Raw genomic sequence first — 15,535 nt, 5'->3', positions numbered from 1 at the left:
CACAACGTAAGCTTAAACATGAGTAAATTTCACTATGCATTACACTTCTAAGGAAATATTTTGTGTCATATCACACCTATGTGCTTTTTGCACTGATGAGCCCAGATAACTTCAAAATATTTAAAACCATATCAGCTCAATATATATTTTTCTGAAGCACATATAGGCCTCCTATCTAATATTAACTTGACAGCGATTCTGCTATCCCCTTATCTTTTGCGTGTACAGTCAGAATCAGCCTCATGCTTTTTCAACATTTGAGATGTTAAGAATTCCAAAGGACAACCACTGGAAACATAAAAGACAATCTTGCGATTATCGAGGAAAAACTGGATGACTTTCAGACGAGGGGAGGCAATATCAATCACGGCCAATTTGAGGCCACCAACATGAAATATGATTTCATAAGACAAATGCAGTGTCATTCTTAATGTGCTTAACCTTTACTGTCAATGAAAAAGTATTGATTGCTCGGTGGCATTTTTTCATCATTTGATTTCAGAAAGTGTAATAATATATGGTGGTGGGGTAAAATAAAAGATGAATGGCAGCTGAATGATCTCAGAGCTGAATTCCCTGCAGAGTACTGAAAGTGTAGAAAACTTTATGCTTCAGTTAAAGATTTTTTTTTTTTTTTTTGCCACATATTGTATTTTACATAAATGTAATGGTTATATGTAAAACTGCTATCATTTGTGTTATTTAAATTTTATTATTTTGATCTCAGCAAAAATTTGAATTTGTATCTATCCATTATTAGCAGCAGAGACCAGGCAGCCTGGTTTTAAGCAGTGTTTCTATTATTTCTCTATTCTCCTGAGTAATTGGAAGGTCTCCTATCTCTTCTTGGTCTTTGATCTACTTACTCAACCTAATAAGACTTTGCTCTGCTGCACTACAACCAAATCAGCAGTGCATTTTCAGCCCCCTAATAAGTGGTTAGCTTGATTTATATAGGTAATCTTGGCGATGTGACGGGGCTCTACAACCTCTCCCTGACGCAAGGAGCCTCTTTTCACAACCACAGGCCAGACCAGATGAGTCAATTACAGGAGGGCTAAAGATGGTCATTTAACCCTCCTCTTTTTCAAAAGTAACAGTGTGGTAGTGCATCATGGCACAGGAGGAATTCTTATTTGAAGCGTATTGAAGCAGTTGACGATACAGTGATGCATGGTCACACTGCCTGGATCTGTTCTATGAGTTGGATGCTGTTTGGCCATTGGTGCGGGTCGAGAGACTCAGCTTGGCCCGCGGGGAACCCCAGAGGCCAGAGGAAGCACTTAGAGTGGTAAAATGGCCACTTATTCACAGCCACCCCCCCTGTTCTCACTGCTCCTCCCTACCCTCGAGCCTCCCACTAGGTTCAGGAGCACAGACCTCTGGGAACTGTATGATGGACTGCGTAACCCTCACTCACTGCAGTTAGCCTGCTTTGGCCTTGCCACCAAACATGTGTGAAGGCATTTGCACTAAACGTTTCGTAACCGGCTTTTTCAAAAATCTGCATCTTACTGGTAAACATCTACAGTGATAATGTTAACATTAACAACAGTTGATGGATGATTTCTTTTCCTCCTCCAGCTGAATCCTCTGGCCAGCCAGGCAGCAGTAGCAGCAGCAGCAGCCATGGGATCAATCGCTGGTTCTCAGGTGTTTGGCAACACCCTGTCAAACCTGCAAGGAGCCACTGGGCAACTGGTCACCAATGCACAAGGACAGGTGAGTCCTGTGGTGGGAAGTTCAGCCAAAAAAAAAATAAATAAATAAAATACTGACAATCGAATTATCAAATTACAGAGAGAAAGGAGTTGCATTGATAAATAATCGGTGAAAGATATTTCTGGATCATCTATCATGCAAGAATGTGCAGCTCCAAATAAAATTTGTATAATATTTCAGGACTTTCCTCATAGATTTCTAGTGTTGGCTCTCAGTGTTGTCTTGTAGCAGCTCGCCTACAGTCTAGTAGCCACCCCATCATATATTAAGCTTTTTGGGAATAAGCAAAGCCCCTCTTTCTCTTATCCACATGCGCCTGTCGCTGTAAAATGCTGACCTTGTCATATTTACAGGGTGGCTGCAGAATTGTTCCATCAGTAGCCAGAGGCTTGAACGATGATGCTTGTCATTGTGGGCCCCTATCTAATGAATCATCTTATCGCAGGTGCACACAACACATATTAAAGGAAAATTGTATGGACAATGTGCCCTTTCATGCCACTCTGTTATTTTCCTTAACCCCTGTTCATCTTTAACACGTGCTTAGTCTTTATGGCGGAAGGATAAAAAATGATGTAAAAGCAAAAAGGTGTTATTTCTTAGCCCTAAAAACATACAAAAACTGTTGATCTTTGACATTTAACCTACCTGAGCGCTCTCTCGCTACCACCAGTGTGACCATGCTTCACTGTTTATGGTTAAGTGGTGCCTGTGTGCGAGTGCTTGATGCTAAATGTCGCAAATGAGACAGTATGGACTTCCCTGGCTCACACGCTGCCTGGAGCACTGGGGACAGATCACTGTGGATATGGACTTGATGGGATGCTCTGTGCTTTTGTAGTGTCTTGGCGGCTGACACTTCCTGACATAATCAGGTCACAGGCACGGTCAAAGCCCTGGGCTACAGCCTTTGCTCCACACCTCATTATTCCACAGCATTATTCAGACAGAGGGCTCTGAAACATGCGCTACCATATCAGAAGACCCCAACCCCCCCCCTCCTCTCAACATAGAGGAGATCATGCAGGCTAATACATACCTCAAACAAGGCTAGAGGTCCAACAAACATGTTCTGAGAACTTATGTGAGCCTGGAAAAGATACAAAATGTAAAGCAGAGGAGCAGCTTTTTTCAAAGATTTAGACTAACTAAGAACTGCTTTCATCTATTCAGGGCAGTTTTCACTTGGAATTATTAGAACACCTTTATCATCACTATTGTCATCTTTTTACATGCATTTAAAACGTGGTGTTTGACACACTAATTTTCTCCATAACTCAGTTGAAAACCTTTTCATAATGGCACTTTAAAAATGACTTTAAAAAGTGCCAGGTTTGATAGGCATTGAGACTTCAATATGTTTTTTAGCCTTGATTATTTTGGCCTCAGCCTTTTTATTCTCTAAAGAGAATCACTGGGTTTTTTTTTTAACCTTACAACGTTTACAACAGTGGTTAAGGCTATGGATAAAAGTGAAGTGTATTGTTAAGTTACTCATATTTTTTTCTTTTATGAATTTGTGCCATTTTCTTCAATTCAGTCATAATACTCACTTTTCTGCAGCTTCATCTGTTAGCAAAAACCTGAGGTAGAAATGGGGGCATAACCCCCTATTTCATGTAGGGAACAATACATGTTCAAATGTGTTGAGGCCCCTGAAATTCCACAACCTCATTGTCTCAGCTTTAGGCATCAAAACCACCTCTACCCGCTGTGCTAACCAGCCTTTTAATTCCCAGGATTTCCAGTCTTTAGTAAGACATTGAGTCCCCTGGGTAGAGAGTGCTGGCACTAGGACAACAGGTCGGAAACATTTGCACTGTTAGCCTGCTTAGTAGTCAAAGGTGAACCACATCACATGTAGAACCACAGTGTAATCTGCCGTCAGCCGTGTTGGGTCGCTGCTGTCGTCATATTATTTTCATCATCATTTCATCTGTCAGTGGCCTGTGCATTCCCATCAACCAAAAAAGAAAAGATGTTACTCATACATAGTGATACAGAAAAACAAAAAAAGTGGTAAATCCCTGAATTTAAGATGCTCGCACCAGCTTGTATTCATCATATCTGATGCATAGATAATTTGGGTGGCTGGGGGCGGGGCTTGTGTTTGGACATAAGTCCAAACTTTCCAAACACAATTCAACACATGTACAGTGGAGGAGAGAAAATGGGAAGAGATATTGCCTGGCGACCATGGCAAAAGACATAGATTGGCCTGGCTGAAGAGGTGAGATGACATTTCGGTGGAAACAAGAGCAGCATAATCTTAATGAGTTCTGCTGCATGGAGAGAGGCGCTTTCCTCAGTGGTAGGCAAAGGCAGATGGGCAAATCAAGAAAAGAAACTGGAAGATAGCTGAGAAAACATGCTGAATGTGAAGGGGCAGAGTCCTGATGGTGACGTATTTATGAAACACAGTCATCTTTTGACACAGAAAATTATTTAATGTGGGCATTCTGTGCAGAAAATGAGTTTCCTGCTGGTTCATTTGCTAGTTTAAAAGAAGAGATGGGAACCAACCAAACCTGAGCAAAGCAGCGTCCTTCAAATGTACCCATAAGAAAAACTCTATTGCAATATGTTTCCTGAGCAGAAAATATCTCATCAGAGAACAGTCTAAAAAGTTAATCTGACCAATGAGTCTTTGCTCATTTTAAATTGTGTACTTGATCCTGTGTGAGACTCAGTGCTGAAAAAGTATTGAGGATCCATGCCCAACTGTAACTATGACCAGTGTCTGATAAATAACCTGTGTGCTCCCTTAACCTCAACAACATTGAATGTAATACTTCAATTAGATAATTTTTTTTATGTCTTCCCATCTGTCTGTAAGTTAGCATTCAGAGTTATCGACACTAAGAACTCTACCCTACCAGAAGAAGGTCTTTGTGTCGCTGTCATGAAACATCTGCCTGAGATGGAGAAGCATTGCTCGATGGGACAGGGACGAGAGCTAAGCTGTCAGTGCCCACTCTTTTATTATGCTTATAGAACAACCACTTAGTCCAATGACAATGAATAATTGAGCGGAACAAGTTCCTTGCCACTGTGGCATGCAAAGCGGGATCAGTGGGACTCGGGAGACACAAGCGTCAGGCGGGGCAATAAAATATGCTAAGTGGCAGGAGAGCATTAGAGGGAATTTGTGAAGCCGGCGCAGAGAGAGAGATAAATTATCTCTCCCCTAATGCGAAGCAACGTAAGCAAATGAGCCGTGGCAGGGATGAATTACAGATTGTCGGCCCACCTTTCTCTCACTGATCCCTCCCTATTATGTCAAAGCGATGGGGGAAAGGGGAGGTGGACCGCATACTGAAACACATCAGTGGTGGTGGAAGAGAGTACAGACTCAGAAAAGGCCTGGTTACGGCAATGTGAAAGGTGTGTGTAGTCTTGTTTTGCATTGAATTGAGGTGCAGAAGCATCATATAAAATTCAAAACTTAAAGAAGACTCAAAGACAGTGCAGTTTTCGCAAAACATTGCCTTTTGCTCAGTTGCCAAATAACTGAATTTAGAATGATGGGTGCCTCATCCGCGTTGAGCTGTTCCCTGCTGTAATGAGGCCTGGTGAAGGAGCGCTGTCAGCGGGGAGGCCGGAGAAACGGCTGCTCAGGAGCTGCTCAGAACCAGTCCCTAGATGACATTAACCTTCATCATGGTGAAGAGGCACTAAGTCCCCCTAAAGCGGTACTCTTGGCCACACTCTGGCAGCTCTGAGAGCTAAAACGTTGCAGTGACACTCTGCCGCCCCCTTTGATCTGCCCTTCCTGATTACAGCAGCAGAGGAGAGGAGAGCAGGGGGGATGGAATGGGGTGGAGAAGGGGTGAAGTACCCCTGGGGCCCTGAGAGTTGAATTAGAAACATAGGGTCCTGTCTCACTCTATGATGCACCTCTTTCTCCCTCTTATTGTTTCTTTTCTTGTTCTGTTTCTTTCCACTTCTTTTCTGCTTTTGTGTGAGAGAGGGTGGGCGAAATGGGGGACTCTGTCTCTCTGCAGCCACACTCTCTCTACAGCAGAGACAGACAAAGACACTTAAGCACAAACACACTTGCACACACAGTCGCACACACTCATCCCGGTCTTGGCCTGGTGATGGATAATACAGTCAGTGGTGTGCACCATCACACACACAGGTATTCAGCGCTGACCTTTGCAGTGTGCTCCCAGCAGTCTGCTTTGCCTTCACTTGCTCTTGCCTCTAAAACCACCTCAGTGACAGATGATCAGTGAACAATTGTGCATGCTTCTTTCTCCAAATCACACAGACCGACTCAAAACCAGTGTTACGATTAGCCTCATAAGAGCAAAATGACTAGCTCACCTTTTGTTTCTGATCACTTCCAAAAAGACAGCGGCAGAGATCATTAAGACCGATACCTCTAGTAGCATTTACCCTCTTTGTTTCTTCGGCCCAGCTGATTTCACATCTCCTCTCTACCCCCTTTGTAGATAATTGGAACAATCCCACTGATGCCCAACTCTGCAGGGCCCTCCAGCCAATCAGGGGGTGGCAACCCAGCACTGCAGGTACAGCCAATTACACCTCAACTTCTGACCAACGCTCAAGGCCAGATCATCGCCACAGTGATCGGCAATCAGATCCTGCCAGTCATCAACACCCAGGGAATCACACTGTCACCAATCAAGCCTGGACAGCAGGTAACATATACACATGTACACGTGTAAAGTGATATAACCTATAGAGCAGCCTTATTATGCACATGAACATATGTTAGACAGTGATCAAAAGCTAAATTTAAAACTGTTGAATGAGCAACACCTAGTGGAGCCACACTAGAGCTCTATATATTCCTAAAAGAGATCTCCAGCACAGCTATTCAGGTTTGTTTACACTACGCACCTATATTTTTCCCGCTTCAACACTCATAATGCTCATTTACATCATTCCACTTGGAAAAATTGTAGGTTTTGGTACAATTGCAAAGCATGTGTGTGTGTGTGTGTGTGTGTGCGCGCGCACCTCTTCGTGTTTGGAATGCAGTTGTCAGCCAACCTTTCAAACTTAGTGTCAGGGAGACTGCTGCGCCCCTGCAGAGCCCAACCCCCTTCAAAAACAAAAAAACAAAAAAACAAACAACACTTTTCATCACTCCACTTTCTTGTTCTCCTCCCCTTTCCGCTCACTCTCCCTCTCTCCTCCTTTCCTTCTTCAATCACACTCTCCAGCCGTATGATTTGTCCTCTCTGACCTGAGCAAGTAGTGAAGTATTCTGTTTTGATTTAAAAGAAAAGGCAGAAAACGTGCAGCTTGTTGGTTTGTTTGTTTTTTGTTTGGTTTTTTTTTTGCACACTGCATTTAAGCTCATACTGTATGTGCAGAAACTTTAAAAGATTTATCCCAATTTGAAGATTCATACAGTGCTCGATGGTGGAACCAGATACATGCACACAACAATGAAAATGTTATTGACTTGATAATGACAATGTCAGCACAGAATTATAGGGTAAAAGTTCACATTGCAGGCACATACAGTGCTGAATGGATGAACTCTCAGCCGATGGACACCTAATTGTGGTTCTCCGAACCTCCAGATCATCCTCTTGAATGAATGAATGCATTTGTAATAATGTTTATGCTTTTGTCTCCACTTCAAAGTCTACATGTACACATTGTTCCACAGGCATAATTTACGGTTGTCAGAGCCTGCAGTTTAGAATATTTCAAGTGAAGCTAGATAATTCTCCAAGCCTGTCAACAGTCCTGACAGTGTGTGCATCGCTGTTGACACCCCCCACCATCCAAACAAACACATGCCACAGAGAAAATAATTAATAGCAAAGAAGGAGAGGAGAAGTCAGCCCAGCTTATGGCAGAGACAGCCTTAAAAGTGAAGACATACCATCTTGATCTTGTAAAAGCAATTCAAATGTGCATAAAACATGAAAATACATCGTTTTCTCACCATCAGAGCACCAAGCTTGTGGATCATGAATTATGTTTCATATGGGGACTGCTGTGTCCACATGTTTTTATTTCAGAGTCAGGCTGCCATTATTAGCATCTGCACGAGTCTGATGACGAGACAGAAGACTCTAATTGTCATGAGCTGCTCTTCTTCTGTAAAACTGAGTTTATTTCTGCAGAGCAGCAGTCATGAAGCTCATAGAGACAGTGGAGTATCTGAGCTGTACCAGCATCACCTACCTTTTACACTGTCAATGGCTTCCAAAAACATAAACCTCTGCAAGAGTCCATTGAGCTTACTATTGGCATTACATTCTGCTCTCAGCCGAAATACTGCAGGCTGTAATTAACATTTATTCATAATCAGTTCGGGGGTAAATCTTGTTATTTCCATCTTCTAAGCGGCGAAATGAATGCTGTTGATTAGATTTAATACTACAGGTCAATCACCATAATGACATGATTACTATAAATAATGGTTATTACTATGATGATATGGAGAGGAAATCATTGATATTGTTCTGTACATGCTGTCGATATTTCGTGTCAGCTCACACAGTGTGTGTGTGTGTGTGTGTGTCCAGCTGCCTCAGGCTCAGCAGGGTCAGACAGGTCCTGCATCATCTCAGCCCAACCTGCTCCACATGCCTCACAGACAGAGTCCTCTCCACCAGGCCTCGTCCTCCTCCTCCACCTCATCCTCTTCCTCAGCTCTCAGCGTGGGGCAGCTAGTCAGCAGTAAGTATCCAACTCAGCTCACAAAAACACATGCCCTCAGAAACTTTACCCCTACTATTGTTGCTATATGACATGTAATGTGCAGCGTGTGGGTACCTAAATCAAAATATAACAAACATTATCACACACTGATTTCACCTCAATCTGCCACTACCTGTGAATTTTTCCCTTGTTGTCCTGAATATTCTGAATCATCCACACAACTACCAGAGTGTCCCTCTCAAGATTTATTTGTCATTTGTGTCCCCATAGTCTGAAAAGATAAAACTGGCAGTGTTGTATTTTATTTTTTTTTTTTTTTTATAGCTGTCAATAAATCCCAAGAGAACGATGAAACCAACAATGCATTAGCACACCTCTCATGTTCCCAACAGTACTCTGTCTGTGGTAATCTCATTCTTTCCTACCCAGGGCATAAATCCTCTAAGCAGGTCACAAATATATAGTCTCATTTGAAATAAAGAAATATCATACACCAATGCCCAAACCGTTTAGAAGTTAGCAAATCTTTTCCAACAGTAACTGATGTACTTGTTTTTGACTATTTTCAGCAGCAGATAAATATTTTCTGCTCTAGGGAGGATTTGATGTGGCAGCAAAATAAAATATGTTGTTATTGATTAGCGATTAGTTTAGGTCTTTTAATGGGATCTGTTTACAAGAAACATTCAGCATATCACCAGATGCATCATATATAACAAGTCTGTAGTACTTTTTTTGGCAGTGTACTGACACTAATTTCAAAATTGAAACCAGTTGAAAAATATCTAAATGAACAGGAGAGCTTTACTTCTTTTTTGAGAATTATTTTTAAGGTTCAATGAAGTTCAATAAAATTAATTCTCTGAAAAAAAGGACAGTTTCCTGGTTGGGGTAGTAACAGCGGTGGACTCAGCACCTACATTACTCTGTGTGGACAGCTTTTGACTGATCCTGCCCTCCTAAGATAGTTTTATTTTTCCTGACTGTCTTATCTTTGGTTTATTTGACAATCCAAAGTGGCATGTGTAATATATAATGAACATAAGTTTCATTCTCCCAATGCATGGGCCTTTGGCAGAACCTTATAAATCATTGGGCCACAGCCTGTCAGCATGCAGCCACTGCCTTTAAAAACCCAGCGTTATTCACATAAATTTCATTTGTCAGAGTCGATTCCGCTAAACTCCATGTAAACTCATTTCAAAGGCAGCTACAGAGCCACTGAATTTAATAAAAAGCAAGTTGCCATTGATCAACTTGTTGTAGACATTGTGTTTAGTGTGTGTTTACTTGTAGCTTGGAAACTATCCGATAGACTATTTTTGAGTCTGTACAAAGTCATTGTGGCTCAGTTCTGTGGTAAATACGATTAATGTTTATGCTGAGTATGAGCCTTATCACTTCCTCTCCACATTACTTAGAGCAAATATACACAAAGAAAAATCCCATGAAAGAATCTGTCATTGCATTCACTTACCACAAACAGACACAGGTTAATAAAGCTGAGTTACAGATAGGAATATGGGGAGCGTAAAGATGAATCAGTGAATCAGTCTTTCATATCAAGGTTGTTTCCATATCTACCTTTATTCATCTGGAGAAAGTCTTGCAATCATGAGCATGTTATTTTTCAGAAATATTCTTTTTCACTCATCACTCATTTCACTTATTGCACTCAATTCCTTTATAATCAGTCCTATTGGCTACCAACGTGCAGCTGCACATTCTTAAATGGAAACCAAAGTATCTTGCTCTGTAGCGTTTTTACCTAATGCCAGGTAATAACGTGATATCTGAATATTTAATCTGGATAACAGCAATTATAACTTTATAACATTAGTAGTCGTGGATTCTGATTATTTAGATGAGAGTAACAAAAAAATAGGCCTTTATCCTAAAGTCAAGACAGACACAATCAAAACTGTGTTGTGTGACACTAAAATGAGACTGGTCTGTGATTTGTAAAGGGAACATTTTCCTCTCTATTTCGTCAAAAAAGCGGGTATTTGACTTTTATATTGTCCAGTAATCATTAAGCTCAAAGTGGAAAATCATTGATCAATTGTTTCATTTTCATTTTTTTGTTTTAGTTTTGGGGTTTTTCCTAGGTGGCTCCTAAAACCAGTTCAAAACTATTCAGTAGTTTTCAAAACACATTAGAAGAGGTTTAAATCTGAAATCGTGTTTGGTTTGTGACTTAATGTCTAAAGAAATATATGGATCCAGAGGCTACACCAGTTGCTGCTCCAGACAACCATTAGTCTTTCATACCACTAAGTAAATAGCCTCCACTGGGAATGATGAAGAGATGCTCATCAATGTGGAGATGATGGGACCAGAAGCTGTGAGTGCTCATCCCTCCCATTTCTGTCTCTAGTCCCTCATCTTCCAAGTGTTCACACGTCTGATGCACGCCGCATATGCTACACGTCACTTATGAGGCACAACGAGATGGCAGCCCAATAGATTTTTGCTTAAATACGCTTGGAGGATTCCTTTAATAATTCATTGATAATGACCAAGATGAATAATTCAGAGGCACAAACTTTGCTTTAGTAAGCAGGATGCCAGGGCACCTGACATTGATGTACAATGTGAAATCACTTTTTATTAGCAAGGAAATTCTTCAAAATGCTTCAGTGAAATTTTTCAGATCTCAGTTTCCCAAACAGCATTTCTTTGTGTAAAAAGTTGTGTATCGTTTGTGTATGAGGCTCGCTGCTGGTTTGGAGGCTTTAACTCCTTTCAGTAAGGGTCAAATGGATGACATAATGTCTTTATACACCCTTTAATGTTTATCCAAGGGGGTTATTTTCAGAATATATGCGTATTCATGCAGCAGTCTATAAGACCAAAGTAGCCGTCTGCTCCGTATCTCTGTCTCTCTCCATTGAGTTAACAAGCTCTGCGTGACGTGGTTTTGTCCGTGTGCTTTGTATGTGCATTAAAGATTTACACTGGCAAGTCAGAGCCATGACGTGCCTGTATTCATCCTGCAGACGTATTTATGATTCGAAACATCTTAATACAATGTAGTTTACAGCATGAGAGCCAAGACAGATAATTAATTCTGTCCCAGACCAGGACCCTCCTTTTTCTTTTTTCTTTTTTAAAGTTCTTTAGAGTCGATCATGATCTCATATGGTGGGACGGTTGCTTCTGGAAAATGAGGTAAGTGGCAGAGGAGCAGGGAGCGAATGAAATGAGATGTGTTTGTTGTATTGTAGACCCGCAGACCGCCCCCAGTGAGGTGGATGGAGTCAACCTGGAGGAGATTCGGGAATTCGCCAAAGCATTCAAGATCCGCCGGCTGTCTCTGGGCCTGACACAGACTCAGGTGGGCCAGGCACTCAGCGCTGCCGAAGGGCCGGCGTACAGTCAGTCTGCCATCTGCAGGTAAGGACAGACAAAGAAGAAATAAAAACCTAACAATCATCGGTTCATTCCTTCCAATCAGTCAAATGGAAGCAGATAAAGTTGCGCGGCCTCAGTGAGTTGTCTGGTGCTGATAACATCCATCTATTTTTTATTCCATGTTTCAACAGAAATCATTAAGATATTAAAATACGTAATTGACTATCACCACCTGACAAACAAGCTCTCATGTCTGTACTAAGCGCTTTCCTCTCTCTTCCACTGACATGACAGCCTCATGTTACTTATGCAAAATACATAGAAAAGTATTACACGAAGCACTTAAAGCATTTAATAATTACTAAGGCCCGTTGCCTTTCACTCCGCCTGAGCATCAGAGTGCTTGACGGCAATGATCTGTTAATAAGATTGCCATGTTTTACTGCTGCCACAAGGACAGTTTAGTGATAAATGGTGCATTATATATTCATGAGACAATCAGACAATCAGTGTTTCATCCCTACTGTTGTTCCACTTGACTAACGTTTTACATGAAGATGCCAAATGAGCCGCATTTCCCTTCCAAGGCAGAATAATTGGGCTGAATATAGATTTTTTTTTTTTTTTTTTTTTTTTTTTTTCTGAGAACCAAATTGTATAATCATTTATACTCAATGTAAAACAAAAAAATAAAAAAAACCAACTAAAGAATCGACACATGTAAGTTAACGTCAAATTAAAGGAGAAATTTCATCAACTTTTGGATGACTAAAAACTCTCAAATTCACACAACTGCAGCCTGTTTTGCATCCACTCCATTTTCTGTAAAATGCCTGTATTAATTTTAATGTCCTTCTCCAATGTGTGTGTTTTGCTGATGACCGGTTCTGTTTATCTGACACAGCGCTGCCACGCACTTTTAAAAATTTCATTACATCAACATCAAACGGCCAATAAAATGTGAAACAGTGCAGGGGCCGGAGTTCTTATGAGGCCCAGGCCTCTCTGACTAATATTTAAAGTCTTAAAATCACACATGAAATATTAAACGCCCAGGATAATTCAAATATTTATATTATACATTAAAAGCCATTAGCCTCAAAAATAAACATGTTGTGGGCTGTTATACGTGCCGTTAAGACAATTTTTTTTGTTTGTATGACATTGGACATGACATCTTGATGTTTTAAGTAGAGGGGCATACTTCACATGCTTTAGTTTGGTTAACATCAACACAGACATGGACTTTGAGGACGGGACGTCACAGTAGCTCAGGGGCTCCAGCTCTGAGCCCAGACAGTGAACAGACACTGACAGATGCTTCCATCTTGTCTCCTTTCATTGCTCAGTATGTTTCCAGGCTCTTAATGAGTTTATCTAAGCAGGCCCAGGCATTACACATCAGCCAATCAAACCAATGATGGGCCAGTCTGTCCTCTTTTGGCAGGAATTCAAATACGAAGAAGGACAATGATTACTGTAAAATAAATGCCATTCTAATTAACATACTAAATTAGTGATTCACATTTAGTAGAATGCACTGCAGGATAAAAGACCTTTACAGTTCTCTCTTCAGTTGTTTAATCTTGAAGAGGCCACGCAAATAAACATCGCCAGAAATGTAGATAAGTAACCAAATTATAAGAACATAAAGCAACCCATGTATCTTCAAAATTGGTAAAACAACCTCATCATATTGATGTTATCAGTCTCTCACAGACTCTTGTCTGTCATTTAATGTGATTTAAGTAGACTGCAAAAACATAGATTTTTCAACACAGTTTTTTTTAATACAGGAGCTTCAGTATACTTTTGCAAAACTTCATATTGAGGAATTTGTACAAATGTCTACAAAATCTTTATTCGAGCGCGCTAGAAGCCAAACTTTGTAAGATAAGATAATCCTTTATTAGTCCCTCAGTGGGGGAATTTGCATTTCATGAGAATGACTTTGATATAATACAGTCAACTGAGAGCAGAAATATTATTTATCGATATCTCAGGATGAAAGTAAATCTGACAAAGCGTGTGATGCCATTTAGGTTTGTTAAAATGTAACACGATACTGATCCTAAAATGAAAACACCACAACGTGAGGTGAATCTGATCATTTATCCAGATACAGATTTTAGGTCACATCGTCCAGTCCTGCATAAAAGTGCTCCGTGAGTATAAACCCTGGGGCAAACTCTAAGTCAGGCCTAAACATGCAGCACATATAAACGGAGCTCCTGAGGTTGTTTTAAGAAGAGCCAGAGAGGATGCAGGTGCATTCAGGGCCATTTCTCCCTCGTGCTGATGCACTAGAGGAGAGGCACTACCCCAGCTGAGCAGCTCTCAACTCATTTTAGTATCATGGTTGCAGTTGATCCATGAAATGTTCTGTCTCTGGTGACTCTTCATATTTACTAATGTATTCCCCGCAGTATGGAGCGCCTCTCTTTCCACTGTTTAGGAGGAGGACGGCTTATAAATAATAACGCCTGTCGACAAGCAGGAATGCACCAACGAGGTGTAGAAACAGAGGAAGTTCATGCATGCGTGGGCATCTCGGCCTCCCTCTTGTTGTCGGCAGCGGCTCACCTCGCCATTAAAAATGTCGTGTGTGCATTGTTTGTTCCACAGAGAGCAGAGCTTTCTTCTGACTCTCTGCTGTCTTTCCTTCAGCTCAGGACGGAGTTCACTAAAAGCATCCACTCACCTCACACTCCTGTTTGTCAACTCCTGTGTCACATGAATGGAATTTGTATTTTTAGTTGACAGCGCGGCATTACATACTCTGTAAGTTGTGATGCTCATTATGTAAATCATTAAAAATAAACATTGACCCAGTATAAATTAATCTGACAGTGTGAGCGCACACAACCAGCTAATTAAACATAAACATGATGTGTAATTTAGTTCCGCCTGACAGCAGAAGGAATACCCCTGAGATCAAGATGCCTTTGCAAAAGACAAACAAATTACATATAAACAAGTCCAGTCACTCAATCACATACTCATTATGATGTTTTATTAACGAATATCAGGAAGTAAAGCTCTGAAGGATGTGTGAGTTCATAGCCAAGCCCTGGGCTTTGGATTGCATGTTCAACTATTAGGCCGTTTCAAAGAAACTCTCAGAGTCACCGATCTGGATTTAGTCCTCATGAGACTTATTATAATGAAGTGTCGAGGCTGTTTAAGTATCTGCTGCGTCTAACTGATGACTTCATGGCTTCTCAGCTGTGTCTTTCTACAATGCTAACACATACACACACACATATATATTTATAGATATATATAGATATATATATATCTTTTTTCTTTTCCTTATCATGAGATTAATGGTCAGTGTTGATGAAAACCCAGAAAAGTCCTTCAAACAACTTTCCTTTCTCTTAACACAAACATTACAGGTGTGACAAGTCAACTTCATCATATCTAATTCAGGTTATATGCACGACCTGTTAATGTGACAGGTAACAGCACCACGCAGTCACTGAGCTGCCAACTAGGAGTGTTTTTAGAAAAAGCTTCATTCTTCATTCTTACTCAGACTTGATAAAATGTCTCTGTGAAGCCAGAATTATGTGTCGTGCTGCCGTAACGTTGCAGAAACCTTCAGTATTAAAGTGTGTAAATGTATTCTTATTTAATATAAAATGAGAGGTTGTAAGAGGATGAAAGAAAGTTTGAAAAATGTATAATATGTACATTTTGATTAATAATTCAAGCTTCTTTTTTTTTGTAAATAAATGATGGGGCCATATTTAACTGCATGCATTAGTTGATTTTTTTGTTTTTTCCTGTTTGTTTTATCACC

The 15,535-nt window shown here is 40.7% G+C and overlaps 1 protein-coding gene across 1 annotated transcript in view; it reads left to right on the top strand.

Annotated features, from left to right (window-relative positions):
• Positions 1-15,535, top strand: part of pou6f2 (POU class 6 homeobox 2) — a 60,645-nt gene that overhangs the window by 44,214 nt on the left and 896 nt on the right. The window contains exons 5-8 of the mRNA XM_029529525.1: positions 1,585-1,722; positions 6,180-6,389; positions 8,241-8,394; positions 11,604-11,772. Of these exons, the coding sequence (XP_029385385.1) occupies positions 1,585-1,722; positions 6,180-6,389; positions 8,241-8,394; positions 11,604-11,772 (671 nt within the window). The remainder of the gene's footprint in view (positions 1-1,584; positions 1,723-6,179; positions 6,390-8,240; positions 8,395-11,603; positions 11,773-15,535) is intronic.

Source organism: Echeneis naucrates, chromosome 20, assembly GCF_900963305.1.
Source record: "Echeneis naucrates chromosome 20, fEcheNa1.1, whole genome shotgun sequence".
Lineage (NCBI taxonomy): Eukaryota > Metazoa > Chordata > Actinopteri > Carangiformes > Echeneidae > Echeneis > Echeneis naucrates.
The sequence above is the reverse complement of the archived record's forward strand: the minus strand, read 5'-3'. Positions and strand labels throughout refer to the sequence as shown.